The 13,559-nt window shown below is 43.2% G+C and overlaps 4 protein-coding genes across 10 annotated transcripts, besides 3 other annotated features; 2 read left to right on the forward strand and 2 right to left on the reverse strand.

Annotated features, from left to right (window-relative positions):
- Positions 1-87: 87 nt before the first annotated feature.
- Prx6b (Peroxiredoxin 6b) lies at positions 88-1,123 on the forward strand. The gene is made up of 4 exons (NM_165769.1): positions 88-266; positions 329-703; positions 767-842; positions 906-1,123. The coding sequence occupies exons 1-4, from the start codon at positions 184-186 to the stop codon at positions 1,032-1,034; spliced, it is 663 nt and encodes a 220-aa protein (NP_724931.1). The 5' UTR covers positions 88-183; the 3' UTR covers positions 1,035-1,123.
- Positions 1,124-1,641: 518 nt separating this feature from the next.
- Positions 1,642-2,117: a mobile genetic element.
- Positions 1,825-1,952: a mobile genetic element.
- Positions 2,118-2,277: 160 nt separating the features above from the next.
- Positions 2,278-2,387: a mobile genetic element.
- A 144-nt stretch (positions 2,388-2,531) lies between these two features.
- On the reverse strand, positions 2,532-3,567 carry CG12896 (uncharacterized protein). Its single transcript, NM_136740.4, has 4 exons — positions 3,389-3,567; positions 2,952-3,326; positions 2,813-2,888; positions 2,532-2,749 (listed from the first exon to the last, which is right to left on the reverse strand). Exons 1-4 carry the CDS (start codon positions 3,469-3,471, stop codon positions 2,621-2,623), a joined length of 663 nt encoding a protein of 220 aa, NP_610584.2. The 5' UTR covers positions 3,472-3,567; the 3' UTR covers positions 2,532-2,620.
- Positions 3,568-5,359: 1,792 nt separating this feature from the next.
- RanBPM (Ran-binding protein M) lies at positions 5,360-12,233 on the forward strand. 6 transcript variants are annotated; one of them, NM_165770.3, is made up of 12 exons: positions 5,360-5,435; positions 6,186-7,567; positions 8,691-8,855; positions 8,927-9,117; positions 9,194-9,375; positions 9,439-9,551; positions 9,613-9,764; positions 9,823-10,025; positions 10,079-10,242; positions 10,304-10,437; positions 10,570-10,681; positions 10,738-12,233. In NM_165770.3, exons 2-12 carry the CDS (start codon positions 6,238-6,240, stop codon positions 10,872-10,874), a joined length of 2,883 nt encoding a protein of 960 aa, NP_724932.1. In that variant the 5' UTR covers positions 5,360-5,435; positions 6,186-6,237; the 3' UTR covers positions 10,875-12,233. The 6 variants fall into 5 exon arrangements, with proteins under 6 accessions (NP_724932.1, NP_001303342.1, NP_001246255.1 ...); NM_001259326.1 differs by having other exon boundaries at positions 5,364-5,435; positions 8,924-9,117; NM_001038849.2 differs by having other exon boundaries at positions 5,364-5,435; positions 10,298-10,437.
- A 16-nt stretch (positions 12,234-12,249) lies between these two features.
- CG12895 (uncharacterized protein) lies at positions 12,250-13,034 on the reverse strand. Of its 2 annotated transcripts, none has more exons than NM_001273939.2 (3): positions 12,972-13,034; positions 12,734-12,915; positions 12,250-12,671 (listed from the first exon to the last, which is right to left on the reverse strand). In NM_001273939.2, the coding sequence occupies exons 1-3, from the start codon at positions 12,987-12,989 to the stop codon at positions 12,401-12,403; spliced, it is 471 nt and encodes a 156-aa protein (NP_001260868.1). In that variant the 5' UTR covers positions 12,990-13,034; the 3' UTR covers positions 12,250-12,400. The 2 variants fall into 2 exon arrangements, with proteins under 2 accessions (NP_001260868.1, NP_610586.3); NM_136742.5 differs by having other exon boundaries at positions 12,324-12,671.
- Between the last annotated feature and the right edge of the window lie 525 nt (positions 13,035-13,559).

Below are 13,559 nucleotides of genomic sequence, written 5' to 3' on the forward strand. Positions count from 1 at the left end.
TAAGCCAGCTCCCGTTCTCTGTCTCTATCGCTCCCTCTCATCAAATTGATCCAGTCGGGTATAAAAGACAGCGAGCTCTCCCAGTCAGTATTCAGTAAGCAACAAGTGTGCGAGCTAATAACAGCTACCAGCTGAGCAACTAACAAGTTTTTTTCCAAGTGAAACTAAAAATCAAACAGCAAGATGCGTTTGGGACAGACCGTACCTAACTTCGAGGCCGACACAACCAAGGGGCCCATTAAATTCCACGAGTGGCAGGGCAACTCGTAAGTGCCATCAAACCCTTTTTCTCTGATCGAATCTTACCAATTCTCCTTCGGATCGCCAGCTGGGTGGTGCTCTTCTCTCACCCCGCCGACTTCACTCCCGTCTGCACCACTGAGCTGGGCAGGATTGCGGTGCACCAGCCGGAGTTTGCCAAGCGGAACACCAAGTGCCTGGCGCATTCCGTTGACGCATTGAACTCGCACGTGGACTGGGTGAACGACATCAAGAGCTATTGCCTGGACATTCCCGGGGACTTCCCCTACCCGATCATCGCCGACCCTACTCGCGACCTGGCCGTCACCCTGGGCATGCTCGACGAGGAGCAGAAGAAGGATCCCGAGGTGGGTAAGACCATCCGCGCCCTGTTCATCATCAGTCCGGACCATAAGGTGCGCCTCTCCATGTTTTACCCCATGTCCACTGGTCGCAACGTTGAGTAAGTACCTCTTTCTGGCTACAACTATTGTTAATCTCAACTGACGATCCTGTAATCTTACAGCGAGATTCTGAGGACCATTGACTCCCTGCAGCTGACTGATCGCCTCAAGGTGGTGGCCACTCCCGCCAACTGGACCGTAAGTTTTTCTACCCACTTAATGCGAACTGTTCCGAACTAATTAATTCTGTTTCATAAACAGCCTGGCACTAAGGTCATGATCCTGCCCACTGTCACCGATGAGGAGGCTCATAAACTCTTCCCCAAGGGATTTGATAAGGTATCCATGCCCTCTGGAGTAAACTACGTCCGCACCACTGAGAACTATTAAAGACCTACATACCTGCATGTATTTTTCTTCCTGTTGTGCCATAAAAAGTTAATTACTGCAAAATAAATATTATATATTCTGAAACTATTAATTAAAGACTTTCTTATTTTAATAAATATTATTTTGTCAGCTTTGCTTTCACAAAATATTATTGTCGATTTACTCGACTATCCATTTTTCAGCTAGTTGGTGTGCTAGCAATATATTTCAAAATTGCAAACAAATTATAAAAGCAAGAAAGAACGCTATAATCTGATATCCGATTCCCAAATAGCCTTGCACAAAGGTCATGAATCTACAAATGTCACCGATGAGGAGTAAACTATGTATGTAAGTACCACAGAAAATTATAACATTTTATTTATCTTATCACCTTGTTATACTACTTCGTAAATAAATTATAATTACAAGTTTTTAGTGTACAATAAAGATTGTATTTAACAGAACAGAAGGCGTTATGTATTTTATATTATTTCAATTTTTACTGTGCACTTGCTTTGTGTAGTCTTATAGCCGGTTACTCATTGAAAAGTATATAATATAGGAAGCATTTCCTTATTTGAATCAATTGCAGTGTAGATTTGGCCATGTTTGTCCGTCCGGCCTACACACCTTTTAAAAATGATTTGATTTCTTTTCATTATTTTATTAGTCTTGTAAATTTCTATCGATTAGACCGAAAATAACTCATAGAAAAATCTATTTTTGTAAAAATTTAGGTTCCGCTGTCAGAAGTGCGATTCAGGATATTGTTTGTTATATTTCCAAATTGATCACTCGAATGAGACCCTTTTTTGCTCGTACCACAAAACACCAGGGTGGCAAAACTCTCGGATATTTTTTATTTATTTTATTTTAAAAAACACCCTGGTGCCTAGACATCCATATTTTAGCGGGTGCACTTAGAGTGCCAGTGGCTTGCACAAACCTGCCACGCCCACACTTATATACTTTTGAAAAATGTGTTGAAATTTAGTATATATTTATATTAGTCTTGTAAGTTTCTGTCGATTTGCAAAAAACTAATTGCCCAGCCCACTCTAACGCCCTAAAGCCACCAAACCGGTCACACCCACACTATTAAACAATTTTAAAATTTATTCTCATGTTATGCCCCAATATCGATATCTCAGAAAAATGATGAAATTTCGCGTTCGGTATCTGATAGTCGGGGTGTTCGACTATAGCATTATTTCAAGACTAAAAATGCATTGCATTATATTACCAGTAGAGCAATTTACATATGTAACAAGTAGAAAGAAGGAAGCGTTTTCTACCCTATATAGTATATATATTCTCGATCACGATTGCTAGACGAGTCGATTTGGCGGTTTATGTCTGTGCGAATGAACGCTGCTATGCGACTTTCTTTCGATATTGCGAGACAATTTTTTCATTTTATTATATTTTGTAAAAATATTCATTCGCAGTTTTGTAATATTTTGTGAAAGCGAAGCTGACAAAATAATTTTTATTAAAATAAGAAAGTTTTTAATTAATAGTTTCAGAATATAAAATTTTTATTTTGCAGTAATTAACTTTTTATGGCACAACAGGAAGAAAAATACATGCAGGTATGTAGGTCTTTAATAGTTCTCAGTGGTGCGAACGTAGTTTACTCCAGATGGCATGGATACTTTATCAAATCCCTTGGGGAAGAGTTTATGAGCCTCGTCATCGGTGACACTGGGCAGGATCATGACCTTAGTGCCAGGCTGTTTATGAAACAGAATTAATTAGTTCGGAACAGTTCGCATTAAGTGGGTAGAAAAACTTACGGTCCAGTTGGCGGGAGTGGCCACCACCTTGAGGCGATCAGTCAGCTGCAGGGAGTCAATGGTCCTCAGAATCTCGCTGTAAGATTACAGGATCGTCAGTTGAGATTAACAATAGTTGTAGCCAGAAAGAGGTACTTACTCAACGTTGCGACCAGTGGACATGGGGTAAAACATGGAGAGGCGCACCTTATGGTCCGGACTGATGATGAACAGGGCGCGGATGGTCTTACCCACCTCGGGATCCTTCTTCTGCTCCTCGTCGAGCATGCCCAGGGTGACGGCCAGGTCGCGAGTAGGGTCGGCGATGATCGGGTAGGGGAAGTCCCCGGGAATGTCCAGGCAATAGCTCTTGATGTCGTTCACCCAGTCCACGTGCGAGTTCAATGCGTCAACGGAATGCGCCAGGCACTTGGTGTTCCGCTTGGCAAACTCCGGCTGGTGCACCGCAATCCTGCCCAGCTCAGTGGTGCAGACGGGAGTGAAGTCGGCGGGGTGAGAGAAGAGCACCACCCAGCTGGCGATCCGAAGGAGAATTGGTAAGATTCGATCAGAGAAAAAGGGTTTGATGGCACTTACGAGTTGCCCTGCCACTCGTGGAATTTAATGGGCCCCTTGGTTGTGTCGGCCTCGAAGTTAGGTACGGTCTGTCCCAAACGCATCTTGCTGTTTGATTTTTAGTTTCACTTGGAAAAAAACTTGTTAGTTGCTCAGCTGGTAGCTGTTATTAGCTCGCACACTTGTTGCTTACTGAATACTGACTGGGAGAGCTCGCTGTCTTTTATACCCGACTGGATCAATTTGATGAAAGGGGACCGATAGAGACAGAGAACGGGAGCTGGCTTATCGTATCATATATGTACATATGTATGTTTGTATGTATAGTACGTGGTGCTGCGGGTAGACTAACAAACAACTCAGTGATAATTGGGGACATTGTGAGGGGAAAGATGAGGCCTCGTACGGGGTCTCCATATTTGTGTGAACCTCAAGAGGGGCCTTAAAAAAACCTGTTTGGGGCGTCACACAAAAATGGACTCTGTGACGAACACATTTTAGATGTAACGCAAAATGAAGTACAGTTTCGCATATTTCTTTTAATTTAAACTTGTTCGAATAAATCAATCAGTCCAGAACCAATTCCTTCAGGATCTAGTATCAAAACAGCTGATTTGATGCAGTTGACGGTTTTGCCGGCTCCAAACATAAACAGAGAGCGAGAGCGCATTTAAATGTTAAATGGTGTTGGTAAACAGAGGCGAAGCACCAACACCTGCAAACATACAGCCACGCCGATAGGCGGATATTGAGAGCGAGAGAGCGGCGAGCAACGTGATGGTATTTGTGAGTGCCTGCAAAAATCGCACACTTCCATAGATCGCACGGCTCTCCCGTTCACGTACAGAAAACGAGCCTCTAATTGAAAGTGAAGAGCGAGTGAAATCGTGAGACTGTGTGCGTGGGTCTATCGAAAATTAGCACACCAGCATAGGTTTTCTCTCAGTAAGTCACACATAAAGATGGAATGGATTTGGGAAGTCGGATGGGCAGATCGCTCATTCAGAAGGCAAAAGACAGTACGCATGAAAGCAGCCCAAATAGGAATCATATGGTTAAAATTCAATATCTAGTCATAATGGATACCAAAAATGCAACAATTGATAAGTTTAATTAGAAGAGTTCCCTCCCAGTAGCTCGATCGTGTTTCATAAGTTACAAGTACAGTTTTTGTGCTAGTGTATAAAGTCTAATCAAGAATCCAGCAACATTCGTCTCTACACCAGACGTGTGGTAATTTTCCACTGTTTATTATCAGTTACGTGATAGGATTTCTATTCGGAAAGGAAGTAACTAAAATACAGAGTGAAGGTTGAGGCGAAACGAACAAGAACGATTAGAAGAGTGAGATAGAAAGTGTCAAAGCATTTGAGAGAAGCCGTAGAGCGAACCGGTAAATTCTGCAGCATCGATAGTCTGTCAATCGAATCGAATCTTTTGAATTTATGGCGGTTTTTTTTACCAGTGCAGCGATCTCTTAATTACATTCTGGGCAGAGTACTAGAAATCACTAAAGTTTTTTGCGCTGATGCATTTTTAAATCTGGTTTCAATGTAAAACGCGTATGTTTGACATTCGTCATACTTTTATACCATAGGCAGAAGTTTCTAAGTAATAATTGCCCTTAATATTCTTATCGGTATGGCGTAAAGTATGCGCTAAAAATAGATAATATGATCTTTTTTTATAATTTAAACCAATATTTAAAAGATTAAATTAGCATTAAAAAACATAACGAATTACGTAAGGTTTAATTTTACCCAAAAAATAAGATTGCTAGCAATAGTGCAATAATACCCTCCAAAAGTATTGTCAAGGGTTTTACCTAAAAACATTTTAAGATTTTAATGGCACTTTGGGAAGTGTGTTACTGCTTATCAAATTTTGAATTTAGGCGCCTAAAGAGATTTATTCGATAAGAATAATCGATAGCTGCCGAGCGCACTCTGATGTTGTCAGGTGTCGGAATAGATATCGATATCATCGAATGAACATCGGCTTTTGTTCCAGCTCTATAGCATAAAGTCAAAACTTCGTAGATTTAACAACTCATAGCAATCGTTTGAAGGTAAATATAAGGAAATATCAACTGTAGATCCGATCAACAGCATAGAATGACAGCCAAATCGAATTCATCAGCTAAATAAAACCCCAACAAAGATCATTTGCCCCAGCTAAAAAAAAATGATAATTTTCTTCTCTGCGTGTGGGAGCTGCGAGTGTGTGTGCTTGCTGCATGCATATATGCGTGTGTGCGAGAGGGAGAGAGTGCTGCCAGTGTGTGAGCTGGTGCTTGTTTGTGTGTGTGTGGACAGTGACTCGTTGGTTAGAAGGGAAAACAAAGAAAACTTCAGAAAAGTACGACGTAAAAAGGCATTTACAAATGTAGAATAATCAAAACTGACTTGCTAGCAATGTTAAAAAGTGCAGAAAGCATTGGCTAATATCGTTTGGCTATTGATTTTTTGCATTTTCGTGCATGCAATTTTGTAGCTGTAGTTGTTGCTGTTGTATTTTTTTGTGCTGCAGCTGCGCGTCGCAACTGTAAACTGCTGTTGCTGTTGTTGTTTGTATTTTGGGTCAGTTAACGAAAGAGAGTGCACGAGTGATTGAGAGAGTGCGAATGAGGTGAACGGTGTAACGGACAAAGGACATTGCATTTTGGAAGTTGTTTGTGTTTGCTAGCCTCCTTACCCCTCCCTTCGTCACTCCTCACGTATACACACACAGCATCTGCATATGCACTTCATCCGCTCTCTCTTGCTCGCTCGTTGCTGGCTCACTCTCTCTAATTCCTCGCTGAACGTCTCTCTCTCAGCCTCCTTTTGCAACCACAACAAGATAAACAACAACGACAACTCAACCATAACATGGAGAACGTCGAAGAGGCCCCGCCACTCTCTTCGGAGAGCAACAGCAATAGCAACAACAGCAGCGCCAGCAGCAGCTCTCACCAGCTCTCTCAATCGGGAGCCATGGGTGCCGAAATAGCCCCCTCTACGTCTCGGTCACACTCTCATTCGCCCACACCCTCGCCGCCCGTCCCCGCGTCCTCTCACGACCAACCCCATCCCGATCACCCTAGTCCCCCATTGAATGCATCTGAAACGGAAGCTCGCGAGAATTCACCACATGATCACTCACCCACTCCTACTTTCCACCAGACTGCACCGCCACCCACGACTTCATCGACGGCACCGCAGCGGGACGAGCGGGAGCAGCAGCAGCAGCAAGAGGCGCCACCATTGCAGCAGGATCAGCAGGAGAATTCGCCCGCGCAGGACCAGGAGCTGCACCCATTGCTGGATCAACAGAATCAAGAATATCCCGCAGTGCACCAAGATCAACAAGCGGAGCAAAACCAGGAGCTGCATCACATAGAGGGGCTTATTCGGCACCGAGAATCACAGAATCCGGAAGAGCATCCACCACAAGCATCGCTGGAAAACCGGGAGACATTAGGACGAGAAGATACCAACCAAGAACCGGATGAGCCGCAAGTTCGAGATCCCGAAATCGAACCAGAAGCCGAGCCACCGCCACCGCTGCTTCTCGAAGATCTGGACGAGCAGGACTCCGGATCGCAGGATCTTAACGAACAGCAGCCGCCACTGATTATAGACGCAAACGCTATAGCCGAGACCATAGACGCCAACGCCGTGGAGCGCATCGACGACTACGAAGACGACGACGAGGAGGTGGATGAAGAGGAGGAGGTGGTAGAGGACCGGGTCGACAGAGCCGGCGAAGTCGCTTCCGTTTCCGGTGCCCAGCGCCTGCACTCGGTGGCCGTTTTGCCGCGCTACTCCTCAGCCTCACGAGCCCCAAGGAGCAGCAACAATAACAACAACAATATCAGCAATCACAACAACAATAATAACAACAGCAACAGTAACAGCCTCTCGCGACGCACTCGTCACTTCTACAGCAACAACGGCAGTCACTTCAGCAACGACATGTTCCCCAGCCACAATCCCCGCAGCAGCACCCAGACATCATCGCCGCGGGTCGGTGGTCGCCGCCATCACTCGACCCCCGCCGCCAGCTCCAATTCGCCACAGCACCAGGGCGTGGATCCCCTAAGGCTGCTCTATCCCAATGTCAACGAGAGCGAGACTCCGCTGCCCAGGTGCTGGAGTCCCCATGACAAGTGCTTGTCCATCGGTTTGTCGCAGAACAACTTGAGGGTCACCTACAAGGGTGAGTAGGATTCGAACTTCTCTATAAATCAACTCTCCATTTCATACCATCTAAAATAGAAAGTAGGCAACGATCAGGCAACTATAAGATACAGATTTCTTAGGAGCTGTCATAGTTCAATTCTAAATCGGTTTCATATTGCCACTAATACGCACATTTCAATTTCGCAATGAAATGTAATAATTAAATATGCACTTACATAGATATAGTTACATAGATATGGAATAAATTGTAATAAGTTTGTCTACGCTGTAGCCAAGTATGAGTATCCAGGTGGTATAAGTGCCAGAGTTCATGGAGTTTATCTTTATTACAACGATTTGACTTTGTTCTTACATTTTCAAATTTGTATTGATCTAAAGCTAAAGAGACAGTATACAATATTTTAGCCCTTAAATCAAAACACCCGAATATAAGGCTAGCCCCTACTAAATTATTACTTGCATAGTTATTAATTGCATTATCGAAATTATTATTTATTCGAAATCCCATCCACAAAATCTAATATTTGTCTTGAAGGATGTAACTCAATGCAGTAGAAAGAAGAAGAGTCGTAGTGCAGCTGCAGTTTTCACTCTCTTTCGCTCTATCTCGCTCTGGCACACACACGCACAGGGCACAGACAGGTGCTCTCAGCTGTGCACTGGTGGTTTTTGTTTTTCATAACCCACTTCTCCCACGCTCATTCGCGTGGCTGTTAAACCGCTAACAGCAACAGCTGGCTTACCAGTGCGACATAACATGTAAAATGCGCGTAAAATGTATAAGTTATTACGTAGATGGTGCGTTGCATAGATGTAAAATGTATATTTAGGTTACTTTAATTTCAGGTAAAATATATAACTCAATAATTCGAAATATTTCATTTAAATTGATAAAATGTCTCATTATTGTTTCGACGTAGACTTAGGCCAAAAATCAGTTTTTTTATTTAGAGTATCAATTTTATTATTTTTATTGTCCAGATAACCAACTCATTCATTTATGTTAAGAACATATCCCATGTACTAAGTTCGAGAGTAGGAAGTTCATACCGAATGGATAAAAGAATATTGTCTTACTGCAATGCTATAGCATATAAAAATTGAGATCTGTCAAATACTGAAACCTCATGACTTTTTAGGTGTGGGCAAGCAGCACAGTGATGCCGCCTCAGTGCGCACTGCCTATCCGATCCCGTCCTCCTGCGGACTGTACTACTTCGAGGTGCGGATAATCTCCAAGGGACGCAACGGCTACATGGGCATTGGCCTAACTGCCCAGCAGTTCCGTATGAACCGCCTGCCAGGTTTGTGTTCCATTGTGCTGCTCGGCGAGATGTGCCCATGATTCCTAATAACCGCACCCCCCCTCAAGTAGGTTGGGACAAACAGTCGTACGGGTACCACGGCGACGATGGCAACTCGTTTAGCTCCTCGGGAAATGGCCAAACCTACGGCCCCACTTTTACCACCGGCGATGTGATTGGATGCTGCGTCAACTTTGTGAACAACACGTGCTTCTACACCAAGAACGGAGTGGATCTGGGCATCGCATTTAGGGATTTGCCGGTGCGTATTCAATGGAATTTTAAAACTACTTTATCTTCTAACTTTATGTTTGTTAATCTTTTTTTTTTTTGTTTAGACTAAGCTTTATCCCACTGTGGGCCTACAGACGCCTGGCGAGGAAGTGGATGCCAACTTTGGTCAGGAACCATTCAAGTTCGACAAGATCGTCGATATGATGAAGGAGATGCGCTCCAATGTGCTCCGCAAGATCGATCGATATCCACATCTGCTGGAGACCCCAGAAAACCTGATGAATCGGTGCGTTTTTGTTAAATGTGTTTAAAAATCATGGCTTAACCCAATGACTTCTAAATTGCTTAGCCTGGTTTCCACTTATTTGGTGCATAATGCGTTCAGCAAAACCGCCGAGGCCTTCAATGGCTACACAAATCAGACTTTCAACGAGGACTTGGCATCGATCAAGACACGTCAAAGTTCGTATATTTGCCATTTGAAATGACAACACACATGCCAACTTTAAATCCACTCTTCCAGAGATCATTAAGCTTATACTGACTGGCAAAATGAGCCAGGCCATCGAACATACACTACGTTCTTTCCCCGGACTCCTGGAAAATAATAAAAACCTCTGGTTCGCATTGAAGTGCCGCCAGTTCATTGAGATGATCAATGGAGCTGACATTGAGGTGGGTTTTTAAACATTACATGCGGAAGATAAGTAGAACCGGATGGTTTGTCTTACAGAACGTGAACAACAAAGTCACCGCCACCACACAGACCATGCCCACAAACCAGACGTCAGTGATACAGTCCACCAAGACGTTCAAGCACAGCAAGAGCGGCAGTGGAAATGGCAACGTCAACATAAATCAGACTCAACAACAGAACAACACTGCGATTCCAGCTGTGATAAAGCCACAAGGCGGCGATAGGCCAGATATAAAAAAGTAAGTCAAATGTAATACTTACTCCGATCTTTAATCACAACGTACTGTTCAAGCATGTTGGTTGACGACAACTCCAACAAGTGCGTGGAGCACGACAGCAACAGCATGGACGTAGAAATGGAGCCCTGCCAGAGTCACTCCAACGGCGGCGACTCGAGCTCCAATGGCAATGCCAGCGCAGTGCGCAACTCTCTAGATGCCATCGACGAGGAAATGGGTATGTATCTATTGGCGGCATTTCCGGGAAGATCCGTAATCCCTAGCACTTGCAGATGTAGATGTTTCCCCCTCATCGCGTAACTGTGGTCGTGTGATCGAGAAGATCCTTGAGTTCGGCAAGGAACTGTCCAGCATGGGCCAGCAGCTGGAGAAGGAGAACCTAATGACTGAAGAGGAGCGTCAAATGTTGGAGGTAAACTATAAAAATGTATAAACAATAGAAACTGGTATCTTGCAGACTAAGCACTCTTTGTATTTGAAAAATAACTTCAATAAGAATATGATTATCCGTAATCGAGAGATATTCAATTTATGGTTGTTACAGGATGCATTTAGTCTGATTGCCTACTCTAATCCTTGGTCCAGTCCGCTGGGCTGGTTGCTGTGTCCCTCGCGACGTGAGAGTGTTTCCACCACACTCAACTCGGCCATATTGGGTAAGTCTTTAAACACTTGTCTCGAAACGAAGTTACTAATTACTATGATTATGCAGAGTCCCTGAACTTCGAGCGTCGTCCGCCGCTGGAATACCTGGTGGCTCACGCCTCGGAGCTGATCAAGGTGATCGGACAGCACTCGCTGGGCGAGGACGCTTTCATTACCATCGACGATGTGTTCCCGCAAAATTGACCCAGTTCCCCGACGCTGCTGAAGATGTTCGAGACCACGCTGACCCTGCCGCGAACCAGTGTGCTTACGGAACCGTTGGGCAGCGCCGGAACCGGATCTGGGCCCTCCACATCAACGGCTGCCGTGGCAGTTCAGACCAGCAAACGACGCCGAAGGCGGCGTAACAAACGTCGCCGCAAATCCTCCCTGTCCAGCAATACCGATGCCCCGTCGTCGCGGACCTACGATCCCGTGATGACGGGCAGTACGCTCCGGTCGGCAGCTGTGGCATCGGTGGGCGGGGGCACGGGCACGGGACCAGTGCGTCGGGGTCGTCGCAGGAGCGGGGTCAGCTCATCTTCATCGGCGGCAGCGGCTGCAGCAGCGGCAGCGGAGGAGGAGGCGGAAGAAGCGGAAGCGGAGGCGGCTCGCCAGGAGGAGGAGGAAGCGGAAATCTTGAGCGGAAACAGCAGCCCATCGATGTTCGTCGATCCGCAGGACTTCTTCGAGACACTGGACTAAATTTAGATTATTTACAATTTGCAGTAGGTTAAATTTTGTTGTTACTTCCGTTCTCTTTCTTTTTTACCTGCGCAACCGGCTTCAGTGCGCCTATTTAAAACTAATCGCCGTTCTTTTAATTGTTCGATTATGCTAAAGATGCTATGCGTTTGGCGGCCTTTGATTTGGCGTGATTTTTAATAACTTTTAACATATATTTTATATAGCCTCTCTAAGCATAAAGTGTGTAATATTATGATGTATAATTAAATTTGCGAAATGTGCTGCGACACGACCCTTGAAATTGAATTAGCCCTTTGTTTTTCGCTTCCACCGCCCGAAACACAACAATCACACACCAAAATATAATCTAGAATTGATAGTGAAGGGACTAGCCTGGAGCAAAAGCTGTTCAATCATCTCCTTAGCATGTTAATATAGAACCGAATCCATAGTTAACTGGTAGACATTCGCGTTTTAATTCTCCGTGTTTTCAGCGATTTTCGATGGACTCCGCGCCATCCCGTGTCTTGTGGCAAGACTAAGCAAAAGCAAATGAACATTTTAAGTGTAATGTTTCGCTATAGTGTTTAAGCGTATTAAAATTTAATCTATATATACAAGATTGGTCATACACACATTCGGCAAACATGAATAGAATTTAACTGGATAATCGTTTAAATATATTGTATGGATGTGTATTTCAGGAAAGCGAGAACTGTGTTTTAAAGGGGGTTCAAATTGGATTAAATATATGCCATTCTGACAATGTGTTCAGTTTTATATATTAAAATTGTATCTTTTCAAATGTCATGATTTGTTGATTAAGCTGAAGTTTTCAACAAATAAAAATAAAAATGAAAGCACATTCAAATTACCAAATCACTTGCAACCGTATTATTTATTATTCCGTATAAATGATCGTTTTTAAATACCAGGTAAAATGCAAGTTCAAGTCATTGGTCTTTTAAGGATCAGGAGTAGAATAACACATTCATTTAATACATTGTTTTGTATGCTTATATATATAATATAGTTTATAATGTTCACAAATCCGGCTGCCTTATCCTTTGCACTTTTTCATGATTTTTGACGTGCTCCTTTAGCAGACGCATTATTTCGGTATCGAATTGAGGAGGTGTTGGCTTGGTATCGGTGGCCCAGTAGAATATATCCCAGTCGTTGCTGACACCATTGATCAACTGATCGTACTCGGCGGTCTGCTCGGCATTGAAGTCCTTCAAATGCTTGGCCACAAAAGTGCTCAGCAAGAGATCGTTTTCCAGCATTCCGCGTTTCCTGCTTTGATACAAAAGGCTGCACAAGATAATGAATGATCATAAGTAGGAGTTTGGGATATTTTCATTTTAAGCGTATACCGCTGCTTGCGAGTTTCCAGCGGCTCATCGGGACGGACAGGATATTCCGGAACTGGCAAATGCGGCGGATCATCGTAGTCCACAATTTCCCCGGGTGTTGTGTACTCAGTTTTGTCCAAATTGCTGGCGAGGCGACTTTGGGCCATCATAGGTAGTTGCAGGCGACGGCCTACCGTAGATACCTGTGTCCAATTAAGCAATCAATTATATTTTACTACATTTGGGGCCATAAACTTACTATAAATTGCCGCAACATTTTAGGAAACGACCAAAACAATGATATAACGACAGTGTTGGCTAAGAAAGTTAAGTATAATCGATAGATTCCTGCTATAATAATCGGCTGTTGCTATAAATAGTGCTGGAAAGTGCACACTTTGTTGAATTAATCATTTATTTTATTTAACCGTTCAAACCTCAGGCGAATTTAAATTAAAATAGTTGTTTTATTTTAAATATGAATATATTTGGGAGAATATGCACTGCAATTGTTATGAAAGGTATGCGAATTTTTAATAATTATTTGCAATAATATAAATAAAAAATATATCTCTATTTGTATCACTTAAAGCTCAAATATTGTATTCATGAGATCCTTTTGAGTGGCCTGCTATTTAAAATCCAGATAAGTTTCAAAACATAATAAAAAAATAAATGTCTGTACATACAAAGTGATGCAAAATATTTATTGAAACTAAAGTGAGCATGTTCTTTCATATTTATATAAAACATTTTATTAAATTATATGTATATAAATAGCGGAAGATTTTAACAAATTTAAATTTTTAAATATAAGCTTGTTTTGCAGCAGCTGTTGTTGCGGCCA

This window comes from Drosophila melanogaster, chromosome 2R (genome assembly GCF_000001215.4).
Source record: "Drosophila melanogaster chromosome 2R".
In the NCBI taxonomy this organism is placed as follows: Eukaryota; Metazoa; Arthropoda; class Insecta; order Diptera; family Drosophilidae; genus Drosophila; species Drosophila melanogaster.